This window comes from Berghia stephanieae, chromosome 5 (assembly GCF_034508935.2).
Source record: "Berghia stephanieae isolate SIO BIC M18660-M18661 chromosome 5, UCSD_Bste_1.3, whole genome shotgun sequence".
In the NCBI taxonomy this organism is placed as follows: Eukaryota; Metazoa; Mollusca; class Gastropoda; order Nudibranchia; family Aeolidiidae; genus Berghia; species Berghia stephanieae.
In genome coordinates, this window is record NC_088364.1 from 23,763,295 (window position 1) to 23,774,662 (window position 11,368).

The 11,368-nt window shown below is 38.8% G+C and overlaps 2 protein-coding genes across 12 annotated transcripts in view; one reads left to right on the plus strand and one right to left on the minus strand.

Annotated features, from left to right (window-relative positions):
- LOC144972622 (lysosomal alpha-glucosidase-like) overlaps window positions 1-11,368 on the minus strand; it is a 117,924-nt gene that overhangs the window by 99,386 nt on the left and 7,170 nt on the right. Inside the window, exon 1 of one of the 11 annotated variants that reach the window (XM_078914065.1) lies at window positions 8,146-8,180. The exons of 6 other annotated variants lie outside the window; for them this stretch is intronic. The gene's annotated coding sequence lies outside the window, so the exon portion shown is untranslated. 4 more of the 11 variants (XM_078914063.1, XM_078914062.1, XM_078914071.1 and 1 more) reach the window with 4 other exon arrangements.
- LOC144973896 (uncharacterized) lies at window positions 5,734-6,225 on the plus strand. The gene has a single exon (XM_078916782.1). It carries the CDS (start codon window positions 5,734-5,736, stop codon window positions 6,223-6,225), a length of 492 nt encoding a protein of 163 aa, XP_078772908.1.

Sequence of the window (11,368 nt, forward strand, 5' to 3'; positions counted from 1 at the left end):
CCCAAAGTCATTACATCAATGGTACCAGCACAAGTAAGGCAATAAATAAGAAAAAGTTCGTTTGCCATAATCCCTATTTAGTTTTCACTGGTTAATAAGGTGGGCTCATTTGAATTAGCCCGACCTAGTACTAGAGAGGCCAGACAGCAAAAATCGTCAGGCGACGTGACGATGAGATGACGATGTGGGCGGAGTGGAGTGGTGGTGGGGGGGGGGGGTGATAAAAAAGAACAGGAGCGTATCCTGGTTTATGCATTCAGGGGTGCATGGTGATTCGCAATCTATCAAAAATACACACAAATTGATTTCAGTACGAAGTATCAAGTTTAAGTACAGTGGAACCTCCCGATTACGACACCTCCGAATAACGACAACCTCCTGATAACGACATTGACCCGTGGTCCCGATTTTTTTTCTATTTAAGATCAGTAAAAATAACCTCCAAATAACGACGCACTTTTTGATAAAACCTCCGAATAACGACATCATTTTGGCGATTTTCGGCAGTTTTCGTAGATATCTGATACTAAAAATACCGAGTATGAGTACTCAAAAGTTTATAAAAACGATTCCTGCTTGAACCAATGAGAACGCAGCTTTTTTTGACGAATCTTGGCTGATATGCATTAATAAAAACCAAGGTATAAATGTAAGTGTAAGCAAGTAAACACAAAATCTTGGAAAATGTGATATTATGTGGTGATAGATAGTTAGTGTATTTAGTAGTAGTAGTAGTAGTAGTAGTAGTAGTAGTAGTAGTAGTAGTAGTAGTAGTAGTAGTAGTAGTAGTAGTAGTAGTAGTAGTAGTAGTAGTAGTAGTAGTAGTAGTAGAATAGTATAATAATAATATATAGTAGTAGTAGTAGTAGTAGTAGTAGTAGTAGTAGTAGTAGTAGTAGTAGTAGTAGTAGTAGTAGTAGTAGTAGTCGTAGTAGTAGTAGAAGTAGTAGTAGTAATAATAATAATAATAATAATAATAATAATAATAATATAATAATAATAATAATAATAATAATAATAGTAGTAGTAGTAGTAGTAGTAGTAGTAGTAGTAGTAGTAGTAGTAGTAGTAGTAGTAGTAGTAGTAGTAGTAGTAGTAGTAGTAGTAGTAGTAGTAGTAGTAGTAGTAGTAGTAGTAGTAGTAGTAGTAGTAGTAGTAGTAGTAGTAGTAGTAGCAGTAGTAGTAGTAGTGTTTTTGTGGGAGGAGGAGGAGGAATTTTGTTTGTTTTAAAGGGTTTTACAGCGCCTGTGACACATCTATGTCATATCAGCGCCAGTAAAAAGGAAGAAAAGTGGATAGTAAAAAACATTCTATATTTACAATTGAAATGACATAAGAAAAAGTAAGACAAAGGGGAATGGTTTAAATAGGGAACAGATGTAGATTCCAGGAGCACACTATCAGTGTACTCAGTTCAGATCACCTAAAAGTCTCATCCAGACACACGCACAAGAACCCTCTAAGAGGAATACACTACAATGTTTTGTTTGTTTTGTCAATGTTAATAAAATCTGGTCCCGCGGGCCTTACCACGCCCACTTTGTCCGCCATCTTGGAAACCCCTAAATAACGACACCTCCGGATAACGACATAAAAACTCGGTCCCGTGGCATGTCGTTATCGGGAGGTTCCACTGTAGTAACTTTTGAAATTATCTAATTTAAATTTGATTATTTCGGACCTGGTAATACAGCATATAACTTGAAAAAACAGGCTGGTATTTGCCCACCTGCCCATTATTACCAGCCGTCCCTGCACCAAGGACATTTCGTTTTCAAGATGGCTGACATTCAAATTTTCAAATGTGAAAGTGTATAAACAAATCTTCAAATTTATTAGAGACATTGTATGAACTGTGTCAACTTTAAAGGAATCTATTATTATGATAGCAGAAAAACCATCTAAGGAGGATAAACAATAAGGATCAGTGACTATTTGACACTGACTGAGCTTGACTGAGTAGTTCTAGAGACTAAAATAAGAATCTAAAAATTAAAGTAGAGGATTACTAATGAGTGCTGGTGCTAGTGCTGGAGCTCAAGTCCGAAGATCTAGTAATAGTGAAAAAAACATGATGGGGGCCAATGATTCAGAAATGGCATCTGTTGCGAAGAAAAAGTTAGCTTTAACTTCAAGTGGAAGTAGGCCCAGTTCTAAGGAAAGAAAAGTAAAACAGGTGGAGAAGCAGAGACCCCATGATGCCAAACTGAATAGTGGTAGGAATAAGCAGGATGATGCTGATACATGTGGAAGGTGTAGTCAAACTTGTAAAGATGATGAAAAATGCATCCAATGAGAGCTCTGCGACACATGGTATCATGCAAAATGTGAGAAAATTGATGATAATACCTATGAAATCCTGAAGAAAGATGCAGAGAGACCATGCCCTCTCATCCACTTTTATTGCTCGAACATGTGCAACAACGCAGCATCCAAATTCCTGGGAAACTTCATGAAAGTGGAGATAGAAATTGAGGAGATGAAAGCAAAAGTCAACCAAGTTGTCGTACAGGTGAAAAGCATCGAAAGTGGAGACTTTACGGAGGAAATGAAAACAACAGTCGGAGAGATCGCAAGAGTGGAAAGAACAGCAGGGGAGATATCCGAGTCTAAATGTGATGCTGCAGAAAAAGAAGAAAGGCTAAAGCGGAACCAAAATCTTGTTTTCTTCAACATTGATGAAAGTTCCAAAGAAGAAGCCAAAGATAGGGTGGGCGAAGACTCTGTGAATGTATTGAAAGTATTAGAAAAAATTGAAGTGGAAAACTGTGGTGACTTTGAGCCACCTACACGCTTGGTGAAGAAGGGTGAGGCACCGAGGCCCCTGAAGATACGGTTAAAAAGTAGTGAAGCATGTTCGAAAATACTAAAATCAGCTAGAAAACTCAAGGGATCAAAGATATATATCAGCAGGGATATGACCCCTTTAGAGAGGCGAGAGTGGAAGGAGTTACTGGAAGAGAGAAACAGAAAAAGACAGGAAGCACAGGAGAAAGGTATAGAGGCGAAGTGGATAATCAGACGAGGCAAGGTGGTGAATGTAGCAAGAGGAGAGCGGCGGCAGCCTGTAAACAGGCAAGCCGACCACTAATAGATGGCAAGAAATGTGTATATAGTGTACAAAGTCAAAATTCTTTATCTCTAACATGTATATATACCAATGCTGACAGCATTCTCAACAAAAGAAAGGAACTTGAGGTGCTAGTATCAGAGCACAAACCGGACATCATCCTAGTTTCTGAGGTGATACCAAAAAATTGCACACCTGTCAACGAATGTGAATTACACTTAAAGGACTATGATTTGATAAGTAATATAGAATCAGCAGGCAAGACCGATAATAAATTGAGAGGTGTACTTATATATACTAAGTATAGTCTAAAATAGTATAGTATAGTCTTCAATGTCACATCCAATGGAAAATCAGATTGTGAAATAAAGAAAAGAATAGGTATGGCGAAGAATGCATTCAACCAGCTGCATACAATTATGAAAAACAGGAATATTAGCATGAAAACAAAAATCAAAGTCCTGGATTGCTATGTACTGTCTGTGCTGCTATATGGTTGTGAGAGCTGGACCATAAACAAGACCATGGTTAAAAGACTGGAGGCAGTGGAAATGTGGTTTTACAGAAGAATGATGAGGGTGTCATGGATGGAAAGGAAAAGAAATGAAGAAATTTTAGAAATGGCAAACAGAAAAAGATCACTGATAACAAAAATCATCAAACGCCAAATGGAATTTTTAGGACACATTATCCGCCACCCTGGTTTGGAAATACTCGCCTTGACTGGAAAGATGAATGGAAAAAGAATAAGAGGAAGACAAAGAATAACGTATTTGAAAGGGATAAGAACTTGGACAGATGAAGCTGAGAAAGGTGGCGCTGCTTTAATAGAATTGGCAAGAGATAGATCAGCTTGGCGGAAGATGACCTCCGACGTCTGCTTCAGATATGGAACTACATGAGATGAGATAGTCTAAAAGCAACTCCAAGTGCAGTGACTCCAAAAACCAAAGGTGAAGAGACACTATGGTGCGAGGTTAGCCCGCAAGGAACAGACAGACTTCTAATAGGGTGTGTGTACAGGTCACCAAACAGTGTTAGTAACAACAATGATCTTTTAATAAAGGACTTGAAGACTGTGTGCAACCTCGACTCATGTTTTTCACATATTCTTATTTGTGGTGATTTTAATCTCCCAGAAATTAAATGGAACGAGAATAAAGCATGTACAACAGAACAGTCTTTCCTAGAAGCTTTCAGAGACTGTTTCCTCCATCAGCATGTGAGGGAGCCGACTCATCACAGAGGAGCTCAAACAGCTAACATCCTGGACCTGGTCCTGACCAACGAGGAACACATGATTGACAATGTCGAACAACATGCACCCCTGGGTAAAAGCCATCGCTCAGTAATAAGCTTCAAAATGAGATGTTACAGAGAAAGTGAGAAGCCCCACACCCCCAGATTTATCCTTAACAAAGCAAACTGGGAGGAAACCAAAAGTGACTTGTCTGAGATAAACTGGGAGGAAACGCTAAGCAATTTAAAAACAGAACAAACCTGGGAGGCTATAAAAAACAAAATTGCTCAGCAATGACCACTCACATCCCAAAAACAAGGTCCAGAAATGGAAGAAACAAACTAACTTGGATGGATGTTAGGGTGATGGAAAAGGTGAAAGTAAAGCGCTCGGCTTTCAAAAAGTACATGAAAACCAGAGATGGAAATGACTATAAGGCATACACAAAGGCACGAAATCAGCCAAATGGGAATGCAGGAGAGCTGTCCAAGACATGGAAAGGAATATTGCACAGCAAAGCAAGACGAACCCGAAAGCCTTTTTCCAATATGCAAATCGTAAACTAAAAACAAAAAGCGGAATTGCCGACCTTACACATGATGATGGGTCTATTTCTAGGACTGACAGAGACAAAGCTGATACACTGAACACATTTTTCTGTTCAGTTTTCACCATTGAAGACAATCAGAACATACCAGAAGTCGACGACCATGTTGATGCTCATAACAACCTCAACATAATTGAGATTACCCCGGAGGATATCGTGAAGAAATTATCAAAGCTGAACCCCAGCAAAGCCTGCAGCCCAGATAGCATCCCACCAGCTGTTTTGAAAAACTGTGCCACTGAACTTGCTGAGCCACTTACCACAATTATGAACAGATCAATCCAAGAAGGAGTTGTACCAACCGAGTGGAAATTAGCAAACGTCGCCCCCATCTTCAAGAAGGGGAAGAAGACATCACCCGGAAATTACCGCCCTGTAAGCCTCACAAGCGTACTCTGCAAAGTTTTAGAATCTATCATCAGGGAACATATTATCAATCACTTCACGGAGAACAATCTTTTTAGCAACTGCCAACACGGCTTTATGAGCGGTAGAAGTTGTACAACAAACTTAATTGCAGTGCTTGACATATGGACCCAAGTACTAGAGAGTGATGGGAGTGTTGACACAATCTACCTAGACTTTGCGAAAGCGTTCGATACAGTCCCACACGAGCGGCTACTATGTAAACTAAAAGGATATGGTATCAAAGGAAAACTCCTGGCATGGGTGAGGGACTTCCTTACTGGTCGGAAGCAGAGAGTTGTCGTGAATGGAGAAGAGTCAACCTGGAGAGACGTTCAATCAGGTATCCCCCAGGGTAGTAAGCTTGGCCACCTCCTCTTTGTCTGATTTGTCAATGACCTCCCGGATTATATGCACTCAGCTGCATACCTATTTGCAGATGATACCAAATTATTCGCCAGGGTGCCGGAAGCAGCGCAAACGTTACATGAGGACCTTGACAGACTACAGCTATGGTCTGATATGTGGCAGTTGAGGTTCAATGCTGCAAAGTGCAAAGTAATGCACATCGGGAAAAATGAAGTGCACTCCGACTATAAGATGGACTCCAAAGGCAACCGAATATCGCTTGAAAATATAAAACTTGAAAAGGACCTAGGCGTGGATGTTGATGATGAGCTGAAATTTAAGAAACACATACTTATTCAGGTGGAGAAGGCTAACAAGCTCCTAGGGCTTCTTAGAAGGGGATTCACAATGCTAGATAGCTATTCAATGAGCACCCTATACAAAGCAATTATTCGACCCCACCTGGAGTATGGAAATGTAGTGTGGCACCCGCGACACACGGGTGATGAAGAACAGCTAGTCAGTTCAGAGGAGAATGTCCAAACTCATTCCTGACCTCAAGAATCTAGACTATGTCCAACGATTGAAGTCACTGAAGCTACCATCACTGTACTATCGGAGAGCAAGGGGTGACATGATTGAATGCTTCAAATACATGTCTGATATCTACAATGTACCAGGTGATCTACTGCCACGAGCTGATTCAACGACCACACGAGGACATAGCTTGAAGCTGAAGAAACCGTCAGTGAAACCTCAGTAAGAGAAAACTTCTTCAGCATAAGAATTGTAAATGCCTGGAACTCTTTACCAGACGACATAGTCACAGCACCCTCTCTGAAGGCCTTTAAAAGCAGACTGGATAAAGTATGGAGCCAATATAAATACGAACTCTCATCAGAATGGTTCAAATCCCCACAACACTCAGCATACAAAAACCAAAGCATAGACAAGTGTGAAAACAATGAGGAAGACGTAACAAGCTCTGAAGATAACAATCGGCTGATAGGCGACTAGCCTGACCCCAGCTGTACTACTAAAGTAAAGTAAAGTAAGTATGATTTTTACACTACTTTCCACATTTGTAAATAAAATATCAAAGGAAATATACAATTGTAAACAAAAATCATACGAAAACTAAGTGTTGAGGAATGTGCTCTTTTGATTGGACATGTTTTTAGGTTGGGGTGTCTGTTACAGGACATTCACATAGATAGGTTTGGTATATCATGGAAGGGTATTACCAAATTAATCAAGTAATACAAAAACAGGCCGTGCCAAGAACATACAAAGAAAAGGTCGTCCAAAGAAAACAACCAAAGAAGAAGATGGGGATATTGTACAACAATATTTTTAAAAGTCCTTAAATATCAGTTGTTTCAGCTTGAGAGACTGGCATCACAAGATTTATCATTAAATACCGGTTTGTGTCTGCTGGAAAAAGAACATAGATGGCAGTGTAAAGACCATTTATTGACTGATTTGCACTGAATGAACTGTTTCAATTGGACATGTAAACATTTTCGGAAGTCCTAAGAACAATAAGCAAATATTTTGTCCATGACATGACATGTCAAAGTTTGTGACTGATTTTGCTGACAGATGAAATGAGGCTAAAAGACATCCTTTATGAGAAAAGATGATATGGTGTTATTAGACAATTACATTTAAAATATCCTTCAAGAACATGTTGTTCCTTTTTCCAGAGATAACAAAAAACGCAACAGTTTATGTGCATGCCAATGCAGCATCCCACAAGACCTGAATTACACAGGACTTTTTAATAGAGTAATGATTTGAGGCAATGATGTGGCCATCAGTCAGTCCTGACATTAATCAAATCGAAAACATGTGGGATATTATGAAGAGAAAAGTTTGTCATCTTAATACTCAGCAAACAAAGATGAATTACACCAGCTTCAAGATATCATGGATAATTTCACTGAAAAGTTTATAGAACACTTCACTTTGTCAATGCAAAGGCGAGTGGCTGTCCTGTATCAGGAATAAGGAGGGTACATATAAGGACTCGTTTAAAATTGTTAAATTTACAAACTCAAATTTTTGGTTCACCTCTTAAACTCCCGATTTCCTTTTACATAGTGCATTGGGATAAACAGACATATGTACATTGGATAGGGAAATTAATTATCTTCCCATTGGTATATAACAAATAATAATTATTATAGTGTACCCAATATTATAAAGGTTTCATTTAGTATGAACTTACTTTTGCACACGACAATATTTATTCAACTAACAAACCTTTTTATAAGTGTATAAAGTGCAATGCCCAAGAATACAAGCCCAGAAAAATCTGCAATCATATCAGAACATAGCAACCATCCGCATTAACAATGATATCACAATTTGGACAACTGAAAATCAGATAAGGGGAAAGTAGGATCTCTTTGTTTTAAATAAAAAATATTGATTTTTCAACTACTCGTTCAAATTCGAAACCAGTTATCTGACCTGTGTTACCCAAAGCTGCCAATCTACAGTGTCCTATAAACAGTCAATTGCTCTTAGATAAATATGATGAACACATCATGAAAAGAGAAAACAAGTAACTAATAGTGTAACTCTATAGATAATATGACAATAATAATCTCAACTAGTGAGATAAGTAGCTCTTCACAAAAAGATAATGAAGAAACGTTTACTGTTGATGCCCTTAAATCAAAGGCAAAAAAATTGAATTAATTATAAAACGAGAGAGAGAGAAAGAGAGAGGAGAGAGCGAGAGAGAGAGAGAGAGAGAGGGAGAGGGAGGGAGGGAGAGAGGGAGGGAGGGAGGGAGAGAGGGAGGGAGAGAGGGGGGCAGAGAGAGAGAGATAGAGAGATAGAGAGAGAGAGAGAGAGAGGGAGGGAGAGAGAGAGAGGGAGAGAGAGAGAGGGGGGGGAGGGAGGGAGGGAGAGGGAGAGAGAGAGAGGGGGGAGGGAGGGAGGGAGAGAGATAGAGAGAGAGAGAGAGGGGGAGGGAGGGAGAGAGGGAGAGAGAGAGAGAGAGAGAGAGAGAGAGAGAGAGAGAGAGAGAGAGAGAGAGAGAAAAGAAGAAGAAGAAGAAGAAGAAGAAGAAGAAGAAGAAGAAGAAGAAGAAGAAGAAGAAGAAGAAGAAGAAGAAGAAGAAGAAACCAGTTATGAAATCACAATTAATCTTTATCATGGTAACTATAATACAATATTTAATATTAATGCGCAACCCTCTCTTCCCCCCACCCCCATCGTTCTCACACAGATTATCGTCTCATATCATGTATAATATAATACAACACTTTTTCCAATCTTAGTATCAGTAATGCATATACTTCAAAACTAAAGAAAAAAGAAAATAAACCAAAACAAACCAAAAAAAAACAACAGCATCAACTCCCGACTCCCTCTATCATCCATTTTAATTAATAAGTTTTCCTTGCCGTAGAAACCACACTTAATCTTGTAAAAAATTCTTGTGCTCTATCTGTATCTTTAAGCAAAGACTACCTAAATCAGCTTGCTGTCTACCATCTCTACATTTCAAATATTTGATAATTTCAAACATAACTGGTCTATTTTTAGTTTTTCAGTAAGGCAATTTTTCTCTCTCATGTGTGTATGTCAAACACTTGACTTGACAATGGTATTTGTTTCTTGTTACCCATTTACCCCTGTCTATGCAAAACAAACGAGAACTCAATCTGATTTTTTAGATGGCAGCTCTGTAAGATTTATTAGACAATTTCATATATGGTTCTAACTCAAAAGGTGTCTTTAATGTGTTTATACAGTTGTTCAGACGTCGTCGACATCTCAGCGTGCCACTCTTGTAAAAACATACGATTCAAGCCTTGTTTTAAAACCGCAAGAAAGTAATATTCATGTTTTATATTTTGCTTAACCCAATAATGGCCAACGTACGACTCTAAGATTGGTCTTATAACTCTATCACTAAACCATCAAGAAATCAAATTTTGGATTTCAAACATCTTGACAGGATCTTGTTCAGAAGACACCAAAAATGTAGGATTGATGATGATGTGTTGGTGATAATAGTAATGGTAGTAGGAATGATGGTGTAGTGGTGGGGGTGGTGGTAGTGGTGGTTGTAGGGATGATGTGGTGGTGGTGGTATTAGTTGTGGTGGTAGTGGTAGGGATGATGATGATGATGATGTGGTGGTGGTTGTGGCAGTATTGTTATTTGTTTTTAGGGGTTTTATGTCCCTTTCGACACTATTAGGTCATTTCAGAACCAGTAAAAAAGAAGATGATTGAGGAAAGTTGTAGATATAAGTTAAAAGCATCAAAGAAAAAGGAATACAAAGGGTGCTGGGTCAAGAAGGGAACTGAAGATTCCATGAGCACTCCATCAATACGCCAGTTTTGACATAACCTAAAAAAAAAAAGCAAAAGTCGCATCCAGGAACAAGCAACGGATCCTCATGGAGGATACACTCAAATGTTTTAAATCTACAATATATACCATACAGTATTTAAAATTAAGATGTTATAATAGAACACAACAGTGACTAAGAGATTATTTACAAGGGGAAAATATTACCTCTCAAAAAATGTACAATACATTTGACTGTCTCCCTCCCAGTTAAGGATCCCCAACAGGACCAGGAAAAAAATAAGCCAAGCAATCTCAATCCAAAACAAAGACAGAGAGCAACATGGAAAAGGAAAACATATATGGGGGCAAGTGACCTCCTGCCCACCATGGGAGGTCAGAAGATCCCATCCAGATATTGGCGGAAGAAATGTTTAGGTCACATCAGTGCCAATAAAAAAGAAGTAAATGGGATAGTAAAAAAGTTATAGAATTATAATTAAAGCACCCAAGAAAAGGAAGACAAAGGGGAATTGGTTCTAATAGGGAACAGATGTCAATTTCAAGAGCCTACCATTAGCGTAATTAGTTTGAGATCGCGAACTAAAAGTCTTATCCTGACATCAAACACATGTCCCCACTAAGAGGAACACACTCAAATGTTTCCAAATCATTATATAATGTAAAACAAAAAATAATACAGACAGGGCATAACAGAGAGAGATTATATACAATACCAAAAAAATCATATCACAAAACTCCAACTGTACATTTGACTGCTTCCCTCACAGCAAGGGTTTCTGGCCAGGACAAAGCCAAGTTTTTCAAGACACAGACAAAAAGCAAGTTAGAAGATATAGGGGGATAGAAGACACAGTAAATGACCTCCCTGTCCACTATGGGAAGTCAGGAACCCCAGCCAGTGGTGATAGGGATGATGATGGTGATGTTGTGGTCGTGATTTTATTGTGGGTGGTAGGAAGAATGACGCGGTGGTCGTGATAGGAATGATGATGATGATGATGATGATGATGATGATGATGATGGTGATGGTGGTTGTATTAATGATTGTAAGAATGATGATGTGGTTGTAGTAGTCATAATATTGTGATAGTGACAGTTGTAGCAGTGGTGGTAGGAATGCTGATGCCGTGGTGATGGTTGTAAAAGTGGTAGTTGGAATTATGATGACGTGGTTGTTGCAGTGGTGGCAAGAATAATAATGATGATGATGAAAATGATGATGTGTTGGTTGCAATTGTAATGGTAGTAGTAGTAGTAGTAGTAGGGATGGTGCTGTTGTGGTGGTTGTAGTAGTAGTAATGGTAGAAGATATGATGACATGGTGGTTGTAATAGTAGTCGTTGGGATAATTACGTGAAAA

Excerpts from the sequence above, each read along its gene's own strand:
- LOC144973896 (XM_078916782.1), top strand. The coding sequence starts at position 5,734 with ATGCACTCAGCTGCATACCTATTTGCAGATGATACCAAATTATTCGCC.